Source organism: Eptatretus burgeri, chromosome 17 (genome assembly GCF_056783735.1).
Source record: "Eptatretus burgeri isolate ZD-2024b chromosome 17, Ebu_testis_v1, whole genome shotgun sequence".
NCBI classification, from domain to species: Eukaryota; Metazoa; Chordata; class Myxini; order Myxiniformes; family Myxinidae; genus Eptatretus; species Eptatretus burgeri.
In genome coordinates, this window is record NC_140977.1 from 54,045,914 (window position 1) to 54,071,193 (window position 25,280).

The 25,280-nt window shown below is 45.6% G+C and overlaps 1 protein-coding gene across 1 annotated transcript in view; it reads left to right on the forward strand.

Moving 5' to 3' along the window:
* The window catches only part of RANGAP1 (Ran GTPase activating protein 1), an 85,796-nt gene that overhangs the window by 24,155 nt on the left and 36,361 nt on the right, over window positions 1-25,280 (forward strand). Inside the window, exons 4-10 of the mRNA XM_085863333.1 lie at window positions 9,114-9,293; window positions 9,526-9,660; window positions 12,309-12,467; window positions 17,736-17,849; window positions 19,241-19,340; window positions 19,528-19,612; window positions 19,974-20,205. Coding sequence (XP_085719459.1) covers window positions 9,114-9,293; window positions 9,526-9,660; window positions 12,309-12,467; window positions 17,736-17,849; window positions 19,241-19,340; window positions 19,528-19,612; window positions 19,974-20,205 — 1,005 coding nt within the window. The remainder of the gene's footprint in view (window positions 1-9,113; window positions 9,294-9,525; window positions 9,661-12,308; window positions 12,468-17,735; window positions 17,850-19,240; window positions 19,341-19,527; window positions 19,613-19,973; window positions 20,206-25,280) is intronic.

Below are 25,280 nucleotides of genomic sequence, written 5' to 3' on the forward strand. Positions count from 1 at the left end.
TTAGGCATTTGGCTTTGCGTTTGTGCTGCTCTGTGTCAGTTTCACGATGCAGGAACCAGCAGAAATCGCCCATCATGTTCGGGTTGTGCCGCCCTTGGTAAAGCGTCTCCATGAGTGAAATCTCTTGGTGGAATCGCTCGCCGTGCTCGTCCGAGACTGCTCCCAAGTTGTCAGGGAAGAAGTTCAGGTGCTGGTGTAGGAAATGGATTTTCAGGGACATCCTGGAGCCAAGTTTCCTGAAGGACTCCAGCAGCTGCTGCACTATTTTTTCATAGTTGTCCGCGCGCTCGTTCCCCAAGAAGTTGTCCGTCACAGCTTTGAAGCTCCTCCACGCTGCCAGCTCTTTGGGGTTTAGAGTTGTCGGAAAAGTTTCGTCCTTCATAATCTGTCGGATTTGCGGTCCAACAAAGACACCAGCCTTGATCTTGGCCTCCGACAAGGTGTTGCCAAACTTTTCCTTGAGGTATAAAAACCCACGCCCATTCAGATCCATTACCCGTACAAAACTTTTCATCAAGCCGAGCTTTATGTGGAGTGGTGGAAGGAAAACCTTGGCTGGGTCGACAAGGGCGACATGCTTCACGTTGTGTCGACCAGGTACATGCTCTTTTCGCTCTTCCCAATCTTTCTTCGTCCAGTGATTCTTGTCGTCTCTGCTATCCCAGAGACAAAGGAAGCACATGTATTTCGTGTAGCCTGACTGCAGCCCTAACAACAGCGCCACCACTTTCAAGTCTCTGCAGATGTGCCAGTTGAAGTCATTGTACTTGATGGAATCAAGCAGCTGCCGCATAGTCTCATAGGTCTCTGTCATGCCGAACGCGTGAGCCAGTGGGACTGATGGTTTCTCGTTGCCATTGTGGAGCAAAACAGCCTTCAAGCTGTTCTTCCCCGAGTCGATGAAGAGGCGCCAGTCTGCAGGATCGTGATCACACCCAAGTTCTTTCAACAGACCGTTGATGTCACTGCAGAATGTCATCGTGTCTTCCATCTCAAAGAACTCAGCCATATCTCTGTGACGTGCTCTGAACAAGGATATCTTGGTGTTAGGTTCAAGTAGATTCCACTGCTGCAGCCTTGATCCAAGCAGCTCTGCCTTCGCCTTTGACAGCGAGAGATCTCTTACAAGATCATTTAAGTCTCCCTGGTTCAGAAGGTGTGATTCTTGAGTGTCGGGTTCAAAAGGTTCATCATCACCATCCTCTTCACCACTGCTTACAGCTATGTTCTGATCAGCTGGAGGTGTTGGAACGGGGTTCTCGTCATCATGAGGCACAGGTTTACGAGCAGAGACGCAGTCAGCGTACTTGATGTGACCTTTATTCTTCTTGTTGAAGCCGGCGATGCTTGTGCAGCAGAAATAACAATCATCATGATGATTCTGCGGCTCACGCCATATCATGGGCACCGCAAATGGCATGCTCGCGCGCTTGCCCACCAACCACTGAGTCAAGGTTGTGTGACAGCTTGTGCAGCAGATGTGTGGTGCCCAGCTCTGTTCTTGGTCCCCCACTTTACACCCGAAGTAGTGAAAGTAGGCGGCCTTCATTTTCACTGCTGTAGATATACTTCGTTGTTGATCTTTTTTGGTATACCGACCACAGACATAACAGAAGTTGTCAGGATGATTGGTACAGGAACGCCTACTCATCTTTATCTGAAAGAAAGAAATATAACACAAGTTAACAACAATTGTACGAAATAGACATGTTAAAGACATATGTAAATTTCATTGAAATCCTGACTTCTAGGCAATGGGAATATTTCTGTTCCTGAAAATCCTGACGTGATACAGCAAAACGGTTATGATTTTTGAAATCAGCGTACCCAAATTAGTCTTAATCACTTTACACATCTCCAGTAAAAAAAATTTTTTGAAATTTGTTGTTCAGTGTTACCTTCAGAAAATGGTTTTTGTTGTGCAGATCACCAATCTGAATGAAATTTGGCATACTTAAAGAATTTTAGACGCCGAGTTCAAATCCACTTGTTTCCACATCGAGGATGTGACACAATTGGTCATTTTTGGCAATTAAAGATACACCGAACATTAAAGCACGATTTTGACACAGAAATGAAGAATCAAGGTTAGACTGATATGTACGTCAAAGAAAACTCTTGTGAGGTCTTAAAATGATACAATATGTTTATACAGGGCCCTATTCACTGTTATTAAAGATGTTCATAATTAAAGGTCGTAAACCAAAGCAGTTCCATATTTTTACCGGCTGAAAATGTCTGGACGACCAGACAGGCGTTCAAGTTGACCAAGGCAACTTTTTGCTTAAAAGGCAGCCACACTGGCTATTAAAGGTAGTTACATTGACTATTTAAGACAGTTACAGCGACTATTATGGATTAAATCAAAGACAAAGAGACTTCGCGACTCAGCCTGATGAAAAGTAGAACCGTCACAAGAGGATTACTGTCTTAGAACTCCAGTATTTCTTGCTCTGAAGCGGTTGCTGAACTCGGCTCTTGACTGCTGCTATTACAAAACTCAAGTCCACTATTACATGCGAACTAACCTGAATACTACTGTGTAGTAGATCACTACAGCAAAAGCAGTGTGACACCCGCATTCACAGTTCGTCGTCGGAATCATCTTCAGTTCCGCTTTCATCATTCATAATTTCCATTTCTGCACGGGTCTGTTCATCGTTGGCGCAGTTTTAACACCCGCAGCACTCTGTGCAGGACAGTCCTTTTGACCGGCAAGAACACTGGTTGGTCTCGCATTTCATCTTCTTGCAATTACATTTCGTCACCTCCAACAGTTCCTTCGGTGCTGGTGGTTTGCTCAGCCAGTGAACAATCAGTGCTCCATTGCGTTCCACTCATCCGTGAAATGTAGGAGAAGGGGCTTCTGTAAACCTCTGTCATGCGGTGGTGGATCGCAGACTGATAGTTCACTCTTTTGCAATGCAGCATCAGTGTCACTTGTAGTCGGTAACTTCTGTTCTCCCAGCGACTGGCTGCAGAATAGCTTGTAGCGAGCCTCATCCACACTCTTCATGGTCGGCTGATTGTACATGGCGCAGATGAATTGTTCCAGGTCGTGAATGATATTCTGATCTAGCGTGAATCCTCGACCAATGCTCCCGAAACAGGTGATGAGATGGGGACCCTTCATCATCAAGTCAAATCGGCTTGTTTTGCCCTTACCGTGGAATGCACTGGTGGTATCGCTAACCGTGAAATTGTGCAAACCTATCAACGCATTGCAGACAGAACTTTCCAGGGCATTACTCAGCTTCCTAATGTCAACGACGATAATGTCCTTGGGACTACCTATGACCAGATGGAAATTTCGCGCCAGAATCGAGTTCGAGTGAGCCAACGCCAACACAAACACATCGGTGTCGAAACTCTCCATGCACACCGACTCTTCATTCTGTCCCGCGTGAACGGCGTGTAGCAGGAGCTTAGTGTCAGCTTCCTCATGGTCACATTCAAGTTCAGGTACTGACGACAGTCATGACACCATTCGATGCCTTGATTTTCTCACATTTGCCGGCATGACTGACGTACAACAGCATGTCACCCAGTTTTGATGGAGAGATGTTTCTCGTCCACGATTCGACGATGAACTCTATCAACGCCTCCTTGTTGACTCCGCTCAGGAGATAATTGGTCCACTGTTTTGGAAGGGCTTGATCACGTCTGTAGATTGTTCGCACCTGAAGATCGCCCGCCCTACCCGCTCGTCTGGCATGCTCCAGGCACTTGATCCTGATAATTGGGTAAGTATCAAACACCACGTCCAGTCTCGAAGATTGGTTATGTCGTGCTTTGGCCACTACGATGTTCAGCACCATCTCTTCCGGTTTGCCGAAAGTGTTAGGCAGTGAACCAGCCTTTATCGCCTGAATAACGGCCATTCCATCCACAATCGTTGCACCTTGAATAGGCCGAGCGTCTACACGGCAATCGGGCCACAGTTTCAGTATATGGTTGCGGAGTTTGGCTTTGTCCGTCTTAGCAATCGAACCATCACCGGATGCCAGCGGGAAAGATATGTTCGCCAGTGGGTATGCGAGCAGATCGTGGAGTGTTACATTGCTTTTCTCGTCAATCAACAGCAGTCGTGTGAAAAGACTGTTCATTTGCAATTTCAACCTTCGGCGTCTGCTGGTGGGGAGTCGCCGACTTGCCTCGCGCCTTCGAGAAAGTTGCCAATTTGGCCTTCGAAATCGGACTGAAGAATGGGACCTCACCCGAGAGAAGCCGGTCATGCATGAATTGCACGACAGCATTCTCTCCCTTGACATACGTGTTCATCAAGTCCGCGGAAGTGGCTGGCAGTGTGATGATACCTGAACTAATAATGACGAGTTCAAGGTGAGTGCCGGAGAAAGGGTTAATCATTTGAAGTACTGTGTCCATCACTTGTACCACCACTGCTTCGTTCTTCTTCGAGCTCGACACTACCAAGTCCTCTTGTTCGGGGCTCGTCGTGGATACCCGCCATGGACTCACATTTCCTTGCGATTTCCGTACGTGCTGGTTCGGACAGGATCCACTTCTTCACAGCTGTGCTTTTCTGAGTGTACCCAATGATGCCTGCACTGGTCTTGCTGTCCCTATTTAAAGTCTGCTCGATGATCTGATCACACGCAACACTACTAAATCCATAACGAGTATGCCGTTGGGCAGTCCATTTGCCATCCATGAACGCTTGATAGGTGTCTTGGTGGGAGTACTCGAGCCGGGCCATTTCCAGCCAGTAAACGGGTAAGTACCTTGCATAGTTTAGGTGATCGTACGCAAAGTACCAGGGCATTGACGCTCTCATGATCGCAAGGTGTTTCGGCCAGTTCGAAGTACGAGTTGCCCGTATCAGCGGGCAATATTATCCGTATCAGCGTATAATATTATCACCATTATAAACGAGAACGGGCACTCAGTAGAGCACATACCTTCGCCAACGCTACATTATGACCCCCCCCCCCCCAGAAACCGTTGATTGTGAGGGTATTTAATCCCATACCACATCTGCCATCTCATATGTGTTATGATGGCTTAAAAACATTAAATTTCCCGTGTCATATCGTATATCACAAGATTGGGCATTGAATTCACAACATTTTGGCATTGGTTGCATGCAAATTGGATAAAAATCGACTGCACTATGGCAAAATGATGATTTTGACCTTTTCATGACCTCGACCTTGACCTTTGTACTCTTCATTTTGTAATTGGTATTAGAGTGTGGGGAACAGAACAGTCAACATTTTGGTGTTGGTTTCATGCAAATCGGATAAGAATTGACAGTGTTATGACTAAAACCGCACATTTTGCAATGTCGTGACCCCCCCCCCGACCTTTGACTCCCAACCGCTAATAAGGGTTATTACGTCATTGTCTTGTCACATATCACAATATGGGGCATTGAATTCTGAACATTTTGGCATTAGTTGCATGCAAATTGGATACAAATTGACCGCGCTATGGTAAAAAGACGATTTTGACCTTTTCATGACCTTGACCTTTGACCCGATCGCTCCCAAAATCTAATCAAATGGTCCTCGGATAATAACCAATCATCCCACCAAATTTGTTGCGATTCAGTTCAATACTTTTGGAGTTATGCGAATAACAAACAAACAAACAAACACACATATTCACAAATAAATAAAAAAATAAATAAAACAGCGATCAAAACATAACCTTCGCAACAAAGTTTGCGAAGGTAATAAATCCTTTTTGTTAAATGTACCAGCTCGTTTCTGTGTTTCTTCCATTGGCTTAGCATGTTGTGTATTGAGAGATAGCGAGGGTAAATTGTTCATTTGGTCTGGCACGGCTCTAGGAACTCTGCTCGGTTACGCGGATCCGAGCCGTTACCTGCGACTCGGATCGGACTGAGTCGGCCGAGGGTGTGGTTCCCTGGTAGTTAGACTGCGTGGGTATTTAGGTATATTGAAATTGGCAATTGACCCTATCCCACGTGGTCGACCGATTGGCAATCTTCGGTCCGATAAGGGACCCGTCGGCTCCAGAGTTATCCGGGGTGACGACCTATAAATTCCGGGTGTTCGGTGGAGCCGACTCTACTGCTCAATCTATCGGTCGTGCTCGCCACCGAGACCCGGCCCCACAACAATCCAACAGCCTTGAAGGGTGGAGCATCCGTGACACCCTCTCTTTCACATTGTACCACTCTGTCCCATCTATCGGGATGTTTGGGATCTTCAGGCTCACAAGATGCGGCACAAAACAAACATTGTTTCTTAAAATGAAACACTTTTACTTGTGATTGTCTGATTCTGGCAGTTGGTGGTTCTTCACTGCCTATAGAACCCTCCTTCCTCCTCTTATCCACAACTTTTTGACATGATACTTGGAGGTGAATGAGCAGTAGCAGCCTTGATGAACTTCTACTAATGCCTCATCGCCTTGCGAATCCAAAACGTACTGCATTCTAGTAAGGGTTTCATCGTCACGCCGCTCTGTTGCACATTCGATGTCTTTTTACTGCTTGGAGCTTGAATGTTCTTACTCGTCCAGACTTGCTGCAGGTCGGGAGAAAGCACTTCCCAGCATCAGGCGCTGTATCGGTCATCTCGAATCATGCGAAATAAACACTAAAATTAGGAAGAAAATTGCACAAATGCATGCAAACTTTTAGCTATTTCATTAAATATATATATATATATATATATGATATTATATAATATTATAATATTTTCCATTGCCATTTCGTTGAAACATCCAATGGCTGTCCACACAGAGGTCAAATGTAATCTTGACCTGAACTTTTGCACGTGAGATTGACATGCAATCAAAAAAATATCAGAAATGGATTCTACACACATGAAAACCCTAAAAAAGATGTATTACACACCATTCCAGGATTAGCGAGTCAGATGCTAAATTATAATCGAGATGGCGTTTGGTGGCCATCTTGGATTATGCAAATTACCAGAGTTGCCCAATGGTGCCATTTGGGCAACCGAGCTCAAATTGTTCTTGGTACCCAAATGAATATAAATCGACAAAAAAAAAACTTCATAGGAAAGAGCATTTCGAGGTTTAGGAAATGACAAATCGACTAAAGTACCTCCCTGTCTCCACCTGAGGACGGTTGGTGTTCCAGTTCTGGAATGCCATTCCCAATCGATATTTAAAATTGGCAGGCCTTTAATAAGATGGACGCTGCCAAGGTGTACGTGCATTTTCTCCTTCCAGGCAATGTTTTGGCCCAGTTTGTTTATTTATCATGCGCATGTACTCGTATGATATTTTGCTTTACATTATACATTCTTCCTTGTATGTCCTCTGAGGGTGAACTGCCTTGCGTGTTGGACACCCCCTTCTGGCAGTGTCCTGCGAAAGCCACAGTTGTGGCAAATTTTGCGTTTCTCTGCACATTGGTCTTGTTTGCTTTTTATTCGATTTATTTATTTGGCCTATGAGTTCGACAAAGTGCTGTTAAACGTTATTTTCGTCGTCGTGGACGAGCTGCTTGATCCGAGTGCCCGATATCAATTGCATCGATTTGCCTTTTGGTGCAAAGTTTGTCATCCAAGGAGGAATGTTTTGTTTTTCTCATGCTAATGGGGGTGCTGATGATTATGCCTGTTATTTGGAGCGTGAGTGGAGAGTCAGCATGTTGTACAGATGGACAGCTAGCGGCTGCAGTAAACGAGGGGTGTGAACGGCTGAAGATGGTCCTTACAGACTTTGGCACAAAGTATGTCGGGAATGAAAATATCCACGTGTTAGGGAGCGGCTGTTACTGAGCTGATCTTCATTCATCTTTCCGAGAAGCTGAACGGCGTGCATGCGTATGATCTGTCATTCTCAAATTTCAGGGGAGGGTGGATCTTTCACACTGACTCTTGGTTGTGCTTCTGCATGGACTACAGGACAGACGTTTGGCCGCAACACGCAAGTCGACCTGCATCGGATTTTTAACTGGTATCTACATCATGAGGCAAACGTTTTGGCAGCTGAGACGCCACGAGGAAAGCAACAGTGTCTGTCGAGCTGGGTCTTCTTTTTGGGGGGAAGGGAGTTGCTCCTCACGAATTATTGTGATTCTAGCACCAGGCCTTTCATGTACCACCCCATTTGCTGCAAATCTTCCAACCCAAGTGCTTTTACATCTTCCCTGCCAATTCCATGTTCTTATGATCCCCATGAGGCACAGTGTTTGCTTAATGGTTAGGGTGGCGGGCTTGGGATCCGAAGGTACAGAGTTGAAATCCCGCTCGGCTGTTGCATTAATACCAGGTGGGGTTGATTCAGCCTGTCATCCTTATGAGGTCGACAAAATGAGTACCGGCTTGCTGGGATGATTGAGCCATTCGAGTATCCTGCGTCAGAGTGGCGACCCGTTCAGGATTGTGCCCAACAGCCCAGGAGACTGCTTGGGCAGCATTGACGCTCTGCACAGAGTGCGGTCCCAATGGATGGATGATATTCATTGAATGTCATGAAAAAAGGCAAGGGGCAGAATAAACGTGGTCCTTGATGAAATATGAGTATGCTGCAGAGCTGATTTGTGGCCCTCTTGGTTGTTGTTGTTGTTGTTGTTTTTTTTACCACTTAAAGGCCAGCGTAATGGTGTCACCATACCAATGACAAAAGTGATTTTGGGAAGGAACGCTGTTTGAAATCAAACGACCCATCAGTTCGATTTTATCTTTTCAGTAAAGGTCTATCCCTGTGATGGCGTCGAGGTGTGGATGCTCTGAATGCAGTCGTGTAAAGGTTCCCATACGTTTCGGATTGCTGACTGTGAAAACCCCATTTCCTATTTCTGAAAGTCGTCCCCAAGCATCTTGGTACCGATCTGATACTCTTGTTCCCCGACTCACTTTTTTTTGCATTTGTCCATGTTTTCAGTGATTTCCAACCCCCCCCCTCCCCCCCAAAAAAGAGAAAAATATATATTTTTTGCATTTCTACATGTTTTAAGTGATTTCCACCCCCCCCCCCCAAAAAAAATGGAGAAAATAATTAGAACTCTGTCAGCACTGTTGACATCATATTTAATGAATAAGATATATAAGGTTCACTTGAGTGACCCAGTAGTATTGGCGGCGGAGGTTTTGCACTCTCCCGAGTGCTCCCCCTCTAGTTTTGTTTTGTGTTTACCCTGCCAGGAGAGCCTTGGCCATGCAGTGTTGACTGCTGGCGCGATGCTCACGGAGCTTGATCTAAGCGACAACGCGTTTGGACCAGATGGCGTGCGCGCCTTCCGCTTCCTGCTGTGCAGCACCGCATGTCGCAGCCTCATGACTCTGCGCCTCAACAATTGTGGCCTTGGCATTGGCGGTGGTAAAGTGCGTCACTTTCATAATACAAGCATGATCATTGTACCTTAATTGGCTTAGCGAAACTTCACACGGAGGACTTTGTACGATGACGAGTGGGTGGTGTGTGATCTTAGCTTGTTGAATCACCCAAGAAAACAAATATATAAATGAATGAATGAATCTTGACTTATATTTATATATATATATATATATATATATATATATATTCTTCAATTTTCGTTTTTCGCCTTTCACCAAGATCCTGGCCGAAGCTCTTCTTGAGTGTCAGAGAGAGGCCAAGGCTGCCAACCAGCCAATGGTCCTGCGAGTGTTCGTAGCTGGTCGCAACCGCCTGGAAAATGATGGAGCCACCGCCTTGGCTGAGGCTTTCAAGGTAGGGACGCACCGCGCTGGGTAGATTACATTGAAATTTGTTTCTGGGTTATGATGTCTCATAAAACAAGTACAAAAAGTTAACCTGTAATTTCGGACCATCACTGTTTTGTGATGTTTTGTGATTGACCGTATCCTTGCACTTCGTGTACTCACCGAACGCAGACGAGAGTTTCGGCAGGGGCTGCTTGCAGCCTATGTTGATCTCTGTAAAGCGTTCGATTCAGTGAATCGGGATGTCCTCTGGAGGATTCTTGGTCTTCGTGGGGTGCCACCGAAACTGATCGATCTGATGTCTGAACTCTACTCTGGTACTGAGAGTGCTGTGAAGTGTGGTGGTACCGCCTCTGACTTATTTCCAGTTGTTACTGGAGTTCGTCAGGGATGTGTACTTGCCCCCACACTTTTCAGCACTTGTATGGACTGGATTTTTGGGAGGATGTCGGAGAGATCAAGTTGCGGTGCATCGTTTGGCAATGTCAAGATCTCGGACCTTGATTTTGCAGATGATGCAGTCATCTTTGCGGAGACTTTAGACATCCTCTTGGGGGCCCTCGAGGTACTGAATGAGGAGTCGGAGCCGTTGGGATTACGGATTTCTTGGGTCAAAACAAAGATCCAGGCTTTCGGTGACATCTTGGATGCTGCTGTCCTGTCTGTGTCTGTTTGTGGTGAGGATGTTGAGGTCGTGGATAGATTCACTTACCTTGGCAGTGATATTCATGTCTCCGCAGGTTGTGAGCTGGAGGTCAATAGACGTCTGGGTCGGGCCTGGGGAGTCATGGATTCACTGGATCATGGGGTGTGGCGTTGCCGGTACCTGTGCGGGAGGACGAAAGTCCGAGTCTTCAGGTCCTTGGTACTTCCAGTCTTGCTCTATGGGTGCGAGACTTGGACTTTGACCAAGGATCTGAGACGGAGACTTAATTCCTTTGGTACCAGGTCTCTTCGGAGAATCCTTGGCTATCGCTGGTCGGATTTTGTGTCCAACGAGCGGTTGCTGAGAGAGACTCGGATGAGATTTGTTACCTGCATAGTCCGTGAGCGTCAGCTGCGGCTGTATGGACATGTGGCTCGTTTTCCTGACGCTGATCCTGCTCACCAGATTCTCTCAGCGAGGGAGTCTCATGAGTGGAGGAGGCCAGTGGGCCGACCACGTGCCTCATGGTTACAGCAGGTTGACCATCATCTCAAGGAGATGGGGATGGGCCTGGCATCTGCCTGGGGGATGGCCAGACGGAGGCCCCTGGAGTACCGGCGGAAAGTGGACGCAGCGACGCGCTGTTCTGGCACATGCTCCCATACCTGACCTGACCTGACTGTTTTGTAGAGACCTTTAAATCATAGGATCTAAGGCTCATTGAGGAGCTGTCGCACAAATCGTACACACGCATGCCGACAGACATTGGACACCACTGGACTTGACTTTTGAAGGAGAAATCTTTCCATGGTATCGATGTGGGGGTTATCCGTCTTCTATCCCCATAAATGCTGAATGGCAAGTAAGGAAGTGGAGTATCCCATTAAAAAAAAAAGTCTCTGGTGTGAGTTGGAAGTGGTCAGAATTGAACTGCCGACCTCCCAGACTTGGTCTGTGTACCAATTGTGGTGGTTGTCGGCCCAGCGGTTTTTGCAAAACAGACGGACAGATAGACAGACATCCGATGAATGTTATTTATGAGATAGCTGGGTTACCCATTCCATGAAAGGAAGAATTAGTAGAGATTGATGCTATAATATTTGTTTAGTTCAGTTCCAATTGTGTGTGGAGTCAGGCCAGCTGTGCAGTGAACAAATGGGCAGAAGACACAGCTCGACTAATTAGGTGTGCTGGCCTTTGGCCATGTTATATGTCACGTGATGTGTGTTAACCAATGAGATTGCACATAAATGAAAAAGCCAGAAATGTGATCTTTGAGGCTGAGGTGGTGGATGAAAATACCCTTCGGACAATCCCCGGATCGGACATGGGCTGTGTGCCAAATTTGGTGGTTGTCGGTCCAGTGGTCCTTGCAAAAGACAGACAGACATCCAATGAATCTTATTTATTATATATTTAATTTTTATTGTTGTTTGGTTCTGGGTATACACGATTATACGAGATTTTTGCATCTATTGGTGAAAGGAGGTGTGTGCGTGCGAACCAACCACTGCCGCTGCTGGCTAATTGTATTAACTGGAAATGCTACGAACCCGACTCCTCTCTTCTGCGGATATTTGTCATGTTGCTCTATTTTCCCTGAGTCCAATTTGCATTCAGGAACAGAACAATTGTGGTGAACCATCTTGAAATTTCCACTCTTTCGTCTGTAAATGTTGAAAATTCTGTTTAAAAGACTATTTGAATCTCCGATTTCATGCTCATAACTGCAGGTTAAAAGTACCCGGTGTGCAGAACCGAGTCATTGTAAACACACACACACACACACACACACACACACACACACACACACACACACACACACACACACACACACACACACACACACACACACACACACACACACGGCCACATTTAGCATTCATACGTCATTTTTGAAAGTGCCGTATTGAAGAAGTGTTTGTGTGATGAAAAAATAATATTGGGAATTTTCTCGCAGATGTCACCTTTCTATTGTTTACATCGTCGTGTCCCCCTTTCCCTTGCAGATGATAGGTACGCTGGAAGAGGTCCACATGCCCCAGAACGGAATAAACCATGCTGGAATTGCTGCGCTTGCCAAGGCTTTTTCCCGGAACCCCGCACTACGGACCATCAACCTCAATGATAACTCCTTCACCAAGAGGGGGGCTTTATCCATGGCTGAGGTGTGTGAGCCAACAGGTCTTTTGAACCTCCTCATTTATTTATTTGTGGGATCTTGTGGAGTGCTTCATTGTAACTACTTGTTGCCTTTTTATGCTTCCGCTGACTCAGTCGCCTGAGGCATTACGTTTTTGTGTTGTCCGTCCGTCCGTCCGTACGTGCACGACGTATGTATGTACGTCCATGTTAATTACCTCCGCCACCGAAGGTGAAGGAGGTTATGTTTTCACCCCTTTCTGTCTTTGTTGGGTGGTCGCGCTAGACTACCCTTATTCTCAGTTTTTTCCATCTGTATGTTTGTATGTATGTTGGGTGGTCACTAGAGTACCCTTATTTTCACTTTTTCCGTCTGTCTGTATGTTTGTATGTATGTTGGGTGGTCACTAGAGTATCCTTATTTTCACTTTTTCCGTATGTTTGTATGTAATGGACAGCTCTGGAGGCCAGAGGAGTCAACCGATTTTGATGAAACTTGACAGGTAGGTTCATACCAGGATCTAGTTCTATGATTTTGAGCACCGTTGCTATGGACGCCACCGTTGCCTAGCAACGGGACTGAAATTTTTGAAAAATCCTAAAAAATAATTTTTTTCGAAAATCAAAAATCGGCTTCCAGGCTTTTATGCGCACTATAATCAACCTCTTTGTCAAAAAATTTCAGCCCTATCCATCAAAAACTGGATGACTAGTATGCAATTATGTGGCGACCACCCATGTTGCCTACCGGCTTGTTTGTTTGTGTGCAGGATATCTCAAAAAGTTGTGCACGGATCTGGATGAAATGTGGACAGGTTGGGTGTGTGACAAGGACGAACTGATTCGATTTTGGTGAAGATCCAGATCCAGATCCGACTGCTAGAATTTTTTAAGTGATTCTTCATCATTGAGAGATCGGGCCAAAAAGGATATATTGCACGATAGTTCAAAAATGTATTGGGCCCGATATGTTCTCGAGGATCAGGCACGACGGGGTGGAGGTATGTGCACTACCGAGTGCCCTTCTAGTTTTCTGTTTTCTCTGCAACCGCTTATTCGATTGACAAAAAATTGCACAGTAGATTCAACTACTCATGTGGAATGTTTTCATGATAATTATGACATCATCGGTCATGTGGTGTGGCAGCCATGTTGGAAAATGCAAAAACTTTGGTCCTCTATATCTCTGAAACCGCTCCATGGAAATACATGAAACTTTGCACACGTCAAGCACTCCCCACAGGAAACAAGTGATTTTATATATATATATATATATATATATATATATATATATATATATATATATATATATATATATATATATATATATATATATATATATATATATATATATATATATATATATATATATACCAGCGGTGCACATGCATGGGACGCACCAAGTAGTAAGGTAACTATAGCAGTACAACATAGCTGGTAGCAAACGACAGACCGTACACGGGGAATGACAAAAATACGCATTGTGCAAAATGCAAGTGGTACTATGGAACGCCAAGACTTCCCAAACATTGTCGGCATGTCCGCTAAGTGCCACAGCAGTTTCATAGGGATCGTGTGACGGCGAGCCGAGTTTTTAGTGTGCAAGCTTGTTATTGTAATAGAGATATATAAAATTTTGATGATGTCATAGGTGACTTTGTTATGACGTAATTGCATACATCGAATGCTTTATCTGATCGGTATGAAAATATTTGAGGGTCATCTTGGGCTAAATTGTATGGGGGGAGGGGGTGGGTGGGATTGATGATGTCCTCGGTCACGTGGTTCAGCAGCCGGTTTGTTTTTTTTTAACATAAAACCTTCAAAAATCTTCTCTAATACGGCTGAACAGATCGAGGTGAAACTTTACAGGTATGATCGCCTATCCATGAGGAACAAAAAGCTCTCCACCTATGATGTCATATAGGTCACATGATTTGGCAGCTGTGTTTTTCTTATTATTTTTAAAGAATAAACCTTGAAAAATCTTCCACACCAGAACGCTTGACAGATCGAGGGGAATCTTCACCCGCATGTTCCCTCAGCCTTGGAGATACCAGGGTGTTCACAAATAATTCAGAGGTCACATAGTCTGGCAGCCATATTGGATTGAACGAAAATCTTTAAAATATTCTTTCTCTTGAACCGCTTCATCAATCGACGCGAAATGTCACAATTATAAATCTAGTAATCATGGGGAATCTTCTTCTTCTTTCGGCTGCTCCCTTTAGGGGTCGCCACAGTGGATCATCCGCATGATCCGCATAGTGATTTGGCACATGCTTTACGCCGGATGCCCTTCCTGACGCAACCCTGGTCGCCTCTTACGACACAGGGATATGGTACACCTATTTTAACCGGGGTATACACCGGCCCAGTATAATGGTACTCATTTCGCTGACCTCGGAAGGATAACAGGCTGACTCAACCCCCTGGTGTATTAATTCAGTGGCCCAACGGGTCTTGAACTCAGGACCTTTTGGATCCCAAGCCGTTGTCCTAACCACTGCGCCAACACCAGGCATCTAGTAGTCATGGGGAATATACTTTTAAAATTCCAACCTGATCGGGCTTATTGTCTGGCAGCCAGAATTATTTAATATTTTGAATCTGTGTTCAGGGATTTAACTCAAACTTGGTACATGTATGTATAATGACGTCGCCAGATATGCCTCCGCCCACATTATTACGTCGAAGAGTGCCTTCCAGCTTAATTTATTATTATTTTCTTTCGAATGCTGTGTTTTAAATCTGATGATCGGTTTCAGAGGTTACTGGTTTTCTCTCGGTTTGCAGTCATTATGGCCTCAACAGGGCCATGGTTTTCACATCTTTGCCATCAGACGACCATCTGTATCATTATTATTATTATTATTATTATTAATAATTTTCTAAGCCTTATTTTTGAACCGTTCTTCCAGCATCGTCGGCTATGTTGCACAACTTAACATTAACATCTGCTTGTGAATGCCAAAGGTTTTGTGAACCATCTGTAAAATGCTCGCCATTGTGCAGTGATTACAAAATTCTGCATTTCCAGCTCGGCCTTAGGTAAGAATCCCTTCAAGGCACTTCCTAAAACACTTGTATTGGACTTGGTTTTGTGACTTGTGGAATTCTTGTCTCTTGTTTTTTTTTTTTTTTTTTTTTTTTTTTTTTTTTTTTGGTCTATGCCTTCCTGCCAAAATATCTGATATTGTCAAGGGTTTCATGACGTAACGCCTTTTTCGCAATGCGAAGGAACTCTTGTTAATTTCACTCAGGTTTTCCGAAGGATTCAAGATGTCTGGTAGACAGGCACACCCTTTTGTTTGCAGACTCGTTCAGTGCTCGACTCCAATGTTCCAGCCTCACGTCGCGAAACGGGTGTGTGGGCACTGCGGGACGCTGAGTGGGCGCCTCCGAATCGTCCGGCTTCCCTTTTTGTTTTCCGGGTGCTTTATTTGTTCGTTTCTAAATGGCACAAAAATACGGATAAAAGGCAGAGCGATGGCTTGTCGTCAAGCTGGGATTAATTAGCCTCCTCGGGCAGAAAACCGTCGTTTTTTCCTCTGTAAAGAAATAAAACTCTCAAGCCCGTCGGTTCCGAGGGTGTTAACGGTCAGTCGCATTGGTCGGATTCCTTGTAATTGATGTCGATCATGTGTCACTTATTTTGGCTGTTGGAGGTGGGGGTCTAATCTTTAAAAGTCCAATGTGTTTTTTTTTTTTTTTTCTTTCTTTCTTTTACCGAGTTGAGGCAAGTGATGCGTTGTGGGTGAAGAGATATTATATTATGGGAATCCTTTATTCACTAAGTGTGTGTTGATCCATAATTATGTAGGTTTTGTTTCTTACTGGACGTATGGACCAGAATTTGTAATGGACAGGACCGAGTGCATCCTGATTTTTTTTTTTTATAACCCGTCGTTCTGGTAAGTCTCTTTGTTATCAATTGATGTGGTTTCTGTTCTCATTTGTAATCTTTTCATGAGAATTGTGTGCACTGCGATAGGTTGATAACTAAATCGCTTATTGTGATTGATTTGGATGTTAAAATTGTTTTATTTTTATTTTATTGTTATGATTATTATTACGTTTTGTTGTGTTCCCACCCTCGGGACCGATCGGTTGTGCACGTGCATAAAAAGGACATTCCATTTGGTTTTCAAGTCTCTCATTCCGTGGATCGGGATTTATGCTTGGAGCCGAAATGTATATAAATAAATAAATACATATATACAGTACATGTATATATTTCCACTCTAACTTTAAATGTTTTTTTGTACCTCCGCCGATGAAGTCGCCAGAGGCATTATGTTTTCGGATTGTCCGTCCATCCATCCATCCATCCATTCATCCATCCATCCATCTGTGATAGGTTTTCGTCACTGCGATAACTTAAGAACGGATCAAGGGATTTAAGTCAAACTTGGTACAAGTATGTATAATGATGCAAAGATGAAGGGTTTAGATTTTGGCATCAAGAGGTCAAAGGTCAGAGCTCATACCAAGTAAAAATGTGATAGTTGAGAAAAGCTGAAGGGATTTATATCAAACTTTGTACACGTGTAATGGAATAATAATGCGAGCGGAGGCATATCGGTCGACCTTGCGACGTTAAGAAGTGCCGTTCTGTTTATTTAATTTTTAATAAATCATTTCATCGTTCTGAAAGGTTTACTCTATTTGGGAATTTGACCTTCTGGTGCCTTGCATGGCCGGCAGTTGCTGGTCTGCATTTTGTGCACTTTGGTGACATTTTGCTGATGTTGGTTGGACAGGATGGTGTGCACACACGTTGTGCACTTGGCGCTGAGCTGCCCAGTCGGGGTTAAATTCGCAACTCGATTATCAACCGTCAGATCGGTGCTTCTCAGGCAGGGCGTTCCATCAAGGAGTTCACATCCTTCAGATGGGACGTTATGCTGGGTGTCCCATCTGTTAGCATCGCTTATGCACATTGAAGATCCCAATGTATCTTTCATTCAAGAGTGGGCGAGTTATTGCAAATTCAAAATTCCTACCCCAACATTCTCCAATTGAACCTGAGTCCTGGCCAACCTTGCATGCTCTGCGAGTTACCATTCCTGCACCAAAATGGGACACTGCGTAAGATGATGATAATGATGATCATTATCATCATAATTGTCATCATTCACGTTGTGCTGAAGAGATTTGTGGCCAAAAGCTCACCGTTATTGGACAGCATTCTCAATGAAAACTGTTTTATCGTCGATCCGATTCTGTGCTCCTGATTAAAGTCCAACTTGCTCCGCCGTTTTCAACATACCCTTTGATTTCCCCACATGCAGGCCCTGAAGGATCTGCAAGATGTAAACGTCATCAACTTTGGAGACTGCCTTGTGCGTTCTGCTGGTGCTTTTGCCTTTGCCAAGACTTTAACCGAAGGACTTCCAAAGATAAAGGTGTGCTTGAATCTTCCTCTACCCACCTGTTGTCATTTCCTCTCCTACGCTTGCACACTTGGTGCTTCGTTTGCTCAGGACCCACAGACAATTTTGCCCAAAAAAATAAGGCTTCTAAAGCCATGTAGGTTGAATGATGCTGTGGTTTGCAGTGTAGCAGGTGACACTACGTCAGGCAGTGGGCGGTTACCTGTTTCCACAGAATGCAACTGAGCTTATGTCTGTGTGCGTGTGTCCGCGTCTGTCAACATGGCCTCTATAGACAGGAGGCCTTTCCACGCAGGTTACGCAGGGGCCATTTTGTTTTAAATTTTATATTTATGGAATCGACGCACATGTGCACCTTTAAATATCATTGAAATCTCGTTCCAATAGGGCTCAAATATTTTTACCTTGGTGCAGGACATTTATACCTGTTTGCGTTTGCGATTATGAATCCCTTCCGTTTGTTCTTCTTCATCTTACGTATGGCACCTTGGCTGCCGGGTAGCTATCATTTTGTTGGGGCACGACGATGCCGCTTTCTGTTGTGCCCCTATAGCAGTATACTGGTACTCATTTTGCCGACCTTGGAAGGATGAAAAGCTGAGTCAACCCCACCTGATGTTAATTCAGTGGCAAACGGGACTCAAACTCAGGACCTTGAGATCCCAAGCCAGCCACCCTAACCGCCATGCCAACACCAGGCTCGCTTCCATTTGTTTTGCCGGGTTGGTTGTATATCTCATCGATTGTCGAATTAGTCCGAGGAACGGACTCTTATTCGCTTTGAAAGAATACGCCGATACTTCAATGCAGCTGTTCACCCCGATCCACAACCATGATCTTTTTCTTCCCCCATTACCCACCCCCAAGCCAACCTGTTTCCAGGTTTCTAGTTTTTCCTTCCACTTCTGTGATTGAGAACTTGTGGCTGTATCCAGCTTGTTCATCCCCTGTGTCCTCTCCTTCCCCTCATTCCTCCCCACATTCATCATTTCTTCATGTCTCCCTCTATTTTGTCTCTTGACCCTGCTGTTGGTGTGTTCCTGCAACACCCTCCCACTGTCTTTCTGTTCTTTTTCTTTTTCGTTTTCCGTTACGTGCAGATCCGTTCTGTGTTCTACCTCCTCCACAAGCTTTGATACTGAAGTGTATACCAAAATCAATTGAGTTGTTGGCCTTGCTTGAAGTTTTATTCGATTTGAGGGATTAAATTCCACATTGGTGCCGCATGGGTTATATTGCACTTGCCTCATCCTTTTGTTTTGCAATTGCCGACGAGAAACGTTTTTTGTTTTCTTGGTCAAATCGGTGGTTTGTTTATTTACACCTGACAATAGGAGTTGCCGCCACTTTGAACAGTATGTGATGCAGTACTTCTTGCACCGTTTCAATCTTCACTCCTCCAGGAGATAAACCTCTCTTACGGAGAGATTAACCATATTGCGGCGATGGCCGTTGTCAGGGCTGTGGAAAAGACGGACAGCCTGGAAAAACTGGATCTGAATGGTAAGCCATTGCTTTGGGTTCCAGGGCAAACCTGTGATGCAGTTCAAATTAAAATAGCAGTGTTTGAGGAATGTTTTTCGGTAGTTGTGCAGTGCCGTGTGAAAGCTTGATCTTTGCTTTTGAAAGTGTTGAGAAAAATCGCACATTAGCTGGGGCTCATTGTTTGTGTTGGCAACACTCTTTCCAGGCAACTGCCTTGGCATGGAAGGATGTAAGATGGTGCGTGGTGCTCTTCAGGTCAAGAACAAGCTGGAAGTCCTCGCATCACTAAGGTGATGTGTCTCGCTGCGCCGGCCTCTGTACGTCTTTTTCTGCTTGGGTAGGCCGACAGTGGTATTGAACCTGCACGAGAGCTGTAAAACTGCTTGCCCGTCCCAGTCTAACAAACTTCTGAGAATCCGTGTGTGCGTGCGTCCGCGCGCGCTGAAACGCACTTTGTTCTCTCCTTATGTCTCAGTCAACTGGTCCAAAAATTACTGATTCCAAGTCTGGTCACAGATGGTGTGGTGGAAGTGGTGTTTGCTTCATTCAATGGTGCTTCAGACTGTGCAGATTTTAAACCGCATACACGAGATGTTTCCACATTGAAACTCAATCGCGTTTTGTCTTGATGTATACCTTCTCCGTGTGCAGTGATGATGAGGGCACGGATGATGATGATGATGACTACGAGGAAGAAGATGAGCAGGAAGAGGAGGAAGAGGACGATGAAGACTATGAGGATGCCGAGGATGACGACGAGGAAGATGTTGAGGAAGACTATGACGAGGATAAGGAAAGGGCAGACAACGGCACCGATTCTTGCAAGGTTCCTGAGGAGACCGAGAGGGAGCCTGTGAAGACTGTGGTGGTGACGACACCACGGGTAAGCCATCTTTGCGTGTCGTTTTGTTTCATTGAAAAGTGAAGTTCTCGGCCCTTATATTTTTTTTTAGACTGTCATATGGAGGAGGAAGGTTGGGAGTGGATGGGGCTCAAAATGGTGTTTGTTGATATTGTTTATTTATTTATCGCCAAAAACCTGACTTTTGTTCTAATGAGACACTCACCTTTGGTGAAGGATGTCTGACATTGGTTAGAAACTACGTAGAAAAGGAACAACTTGTGCAGTTTTGTTCATGTGGGATGATCCATTATTTGTTTGGTGTGTGGGGGGGGGGGGTTCACTCCCCCTTTATGATTTGAAATAGGACTGATGCTGGAGCATGGCTTTGAATGGCGGATCCCAACTGTTTTTTTTAATATTTTTTTTTGTATACCTTGTCAAGGCTCGTATGAGAGCTAACACACAACGCACAGCTAGGGGTGGGGGCGGGGGGGGGGGGTTCCAAACGGTCCTTTCAGAGAGACAAAGTGAGAGTGCAAGATTTGTCCAGATTGAAAGACATATTCCACGTGTTGGACCAGTTTGTGATTTTACCCAGATCTGCGGCTTGCCAGTCTGAGGGATAACCGATGGTACGGCAGAGGGTGGAGTCATCAGCAAAGAGATAAAGAGGATTTTCCAGAGAGTCGGAGAGATCATTGATTAAAAACAGAAAAACTACAGGGCTGAGAACGCTGCCTTGAGGAACTCCAGCCTGGACAGGAAGAGGGGATGAAAGAACTCCATTTTGGGCCACACGTTGTCTGCGAGCCATGAGTGGAGATGGCCTTGGATACCATAGGAAGAGAGCTTGGTGAGCAGGGCAGAGTGCCAGACCGTATCAAAAGCACGCGATATGTCGGGAGATATGGCTCTGATTTCGTGTCCGGCATTGAGGATTTCCATCCATTGATGGGAGAGCAGAAGCAGCATATCCAGGGGAGAGTGACCTGGTCTGAAACCAAAGAATAAGCAGCAAGTTTGATGTTCCATTTGTTTGACCTCCCCTTTTTGCATCTCCCCATCTTTTGGAATTGGCAGCAAATTGATGCGGAGCATGTGGTTCTCGCCATTTGATGCAAGTTTGAAGTTTCTCCTCAACGAGCGTAGATTTGAAGATTGGCGCTCCTGGAACGACCTTTAAATGAGCACCCACCCCCTCCCCCCTGTGCATCTTCCACCCCCTCTGTGCATCTCAAGCCTAATTTGGAATGGCTGTGCTTTCTCGTTGGTCCTTTTGACGCCTGTCTGCAGCAACCAACGCACCCTTCCAAAAGAGACCTTTGATTATTTTTATAAACGGCTAATTTTTGTTGAGCCGTTGTTCCCTACCTGCCCGTTTTCCGTCGCAAATTGAATGTTTTGAACATTGCAGATGACTAAGTGAGCATCTCGGGGTAAAACAAAAACGTTTTTATTTATTTATTATTTTCGGTGTGGGTTTTGGTTTTGATTGGATCAGCAACCCAGCACAGGTTGTCGTACATAAATGGAACAACATGAACGACGACGCGTGTTTCGAGACGTTACCTGAGTTTCATCTTTACTCGTTCAGGACTGCCCCATTTCCGGCACGTGATCTATCTGTGTCGCAAATTGCGGCCCTTTCACGACCATCGGTTCACTTTGTAAGAATGATTGATTATTATTATTCCTTCGTATGCAGCACATGACCGTGGGGTAGCATCATTTGTTAGGACAGCAGCTGTGCCACCGATGCAGTGCCGCTTGAGGTTGGAGCAGGAATTTTTGCAATTTGTTCAGGGTGCCGGCAAGAGCTCGCCTACTAATCGCGAAGGACACCGTTTGGTCTGTAACGTCCACCAACTAATGCTGGCGGAAGGGGATGGTAAGAATGATTATACGTCGAACATTCTCCTGGTTTCCTCATTACTGACAAGCACAATGAGGATGCACACCACTTCTCTTAAACCTGCCAGATCTCCACCAATCGACAGGTTTTTGTTTGTTTTTTTTTGCATTCACAAAATGGTCAATTTTGACATCAAATATGTCGTGTTGGGGGAGGGGAGAGAATATGGGGCTTAGATGCAAGAGCATGGTGCCAGATTGTAAAAAGGCAACAAACTGACAGTTTGACCACAAAGGACAAAACGAACAGGAAAAGAGGAGGGGAGGAAACGCACTTACCTGCATGCAGGAATGACGGTTACGTCAGGTGAGATCGGGTTGATGGAGGTTTTGTGTTCAATGTCGAGGCTCTTGGGGGAGCTCGAACAAGGAATGGACCAGGACTTGACAGAACAAAAGGAACAGAAGAAATAGAGGGAGACTTTGACAAATAAGGTATGTGGGAAAGAATGTGGCGAGGGAAGGACACGGAGTAGGTATGTGGGAAAGAATGAGGCTGGGGAGGACATGGGTTGAAGAAGATTGATAGATGCAAACTCCAATCACAGAAGTGGAAGGGAAAAGTGGAAACTTGGAAAGGAGAGCTTGGGGAGGGAGTTTTACCTTGTTCTTCCATGAGAGGCACGATTGAGTGGAGGTGAGCAGTGATTCTGGATTTTGAGAGCTTCACCAGGAGGGGGTTGTCGACAGACCGTGTGCACCCCACAGAAACCTGATAGGGGGTGGGGGACAGAGCACGGAGGCGGGTATTGAAAGTACCAAGAAGAAGGGTTTGGTTCATCCCAACAGATGTCGAATGATGGCGTTTTCCACACGGGTGAAGTCCACTATCTGTCGAATATTAAGTCCGTATCCTATCCAAGCGTAGGGAAATCCGAGTTGATGTGTGCAGTCTGTTTGATTGGCTCAGATTGTCCAAGCGGCGGTAGGGGAGGACACGGGGTAGGTATGTGGGAAAGAATGAGGCGAGGGGAGGACACAGGGTAGGTATGTGGGAAAGAATGAGGCGAGGGGAGGACACGGTAGGTATGTGGGAAAGAACGAGGCGAGGGGAGGACACGGGGTCGGTATGTGGTAAAGAATGAGGCGAGGGGAGGACACAGGGTAGGTATGTGGGAAAGAATGAGGCGAGGGGAGGACACGGTAGGTATGTGGGAAAGAACGAGGCGAGGGGAGGACACGGTAGGTATGTGGGAAAGAGTGAGGCGAGGGGAGGACACGGTAGGTATGTGGGAAAGAATGAGGTGAGGGAGGACACAGGGTAGGTATGTGGGAAAGAATGACGCGAGGGGAGGACACAGGGTAGGTATGTGGGAAAGAATGAGGCGAGGGGAGGACACGGTAGGTATGTGGGAAAGAACGAGGCGAGGGGAGGACACGGGGTCGGTATGTGGGAAAGAATGAGGCGAGGGGAGGACAGGGGAGGACACAGGGTAGGTATGTGGGAAAGAATGAGGCGAGGGGAGGACACAGGGTAGGTATGTGGGAAAGAATGACGCGAGGGGAGGACACAGGGTAGGTATGTGGGAAAGAATGAGGCGAGGGGAGGACACAGGGTAGGTATGTGGGAAAGAATGAGGCGAGGGAGGACACGGGGTAGGTATGTGGGAAAGAATGACGCGAGGGGAGGACACAGGGTAGGTATGTGGGAAAGAATGAGGCGAGGGGAGGACAGGGGAGGATAGGGTAGGTATGTGGGAAAGAATGAGGCGAGGGGAGGACAGGGTAGGTATGTGGGAAAAAACGAGGCGAGGGGAGGACACGGGGTAAGTATGTGGGAAAGAATGACGCGAGGGGAGGACACGGGGTAGGTATGTGGGAAAGAATGACGCGAGGGGAGGACACGGGGTAGGTATGTGGGAAAAAACGAGGCGAGGGGAGGACACGGGGTAAGTATGTGGGAAAGAATGACGCGAGGGGAGGACACGGGGTAGGTATGTGGGAAAGAATGACGCGAGGGGAGGACACGGGGTAAGTATGTGGGAAAGAATGACGCGAGGGGAGGACACGGGGTAGGTATGTGGGAAAGTAGGCAAAAGTAGCACAGTGAGAAAGCCCCCGTTTTTGTTTTTGTTTGACCTGTACCAGTTTGATCGAGTGAGGGTTTTAAAATGAAAAGCACAAGGACATCAAACGGCTTATTAACCAAATGTTTTCCAAACATGCAAAAGATGAATTTTTATTTTATTTTTTCTTTGTCCCAACCTTTGTGAAAATTATGTTTTGAAACTCTGGCTGAGACGGCCAACGGTGTTCTGCTCATTGGATGCGCACGCAAACCACCTGCTTTTAGGTAGAGCTATGAGATCGCAGCTTCTCTTGACTGTGTGGGTGAAGATCAACCTCTGAGTCACACTCACTTGGTTTGATGTCCCCGTTCGTATGACAAACAAATCTGATTGCGTTTTGACTGTTCCTCCAAAGAGGAACGACTGCTCCGAAGCGCCACCGAGTGTTTCATCGTGCACTTCACGCAGAACTGTTGAATTGATAGATTTGTTTGATGTTAAATGATGTGACATGGTAGATCGTGCGCACACGGACGCTGCACTCAGTTTAGCGCTCATGAGCATTGGGCTCGTGCAAGTCCTTTCCGGCACCTGTATACGTATAAAATGTGCATTTTCTCTGGAACATGGATTGTTGGCGGAAGTGATGGCAGCAACAGACCTCTGAGAAGAGGAATGGTTTTGCATTTATTTATGGATCGCCCTTATTAATCCCAGCATCATGATTCTGGGATCCCAGGTTCAAATCTGACTCTGTTGATATTCCCTGTCAACATCCTTGTCTCTTAACGTGTGTCTGCATATGTATCTACAAGTTCTTCCAGGAGCCTTTATCACTGCAAAAAAAACACGTTTTTGTTTGCTTTGGATTTCATTGTTCGTTTAACCTTTGTCGTCTACTTCTTCTTCTACTTCTTCTTCTACTTCTTCTTCTACTTCTTCTTCTACTTCTTCTTCTACTTCTTCTTCTACTTCTACTTCCCTGTGATTTAAGGACATCGTTGTAGTGTTTTATACACAGGGTACAACGAATCACTGTGAAAGCAGTGTGGTGTGCTTTGTGAAGGGGTGGATTGTTGGAAAACGGCATTCGTCTTCCTCCAACTTCCTTCCTTTTCTCTTGAGATTAATTGGCCTCGCCCCTTCCCGAAGGAATGGGACATGGAATTGTTGTGTACACATGTGGCTGAGTCA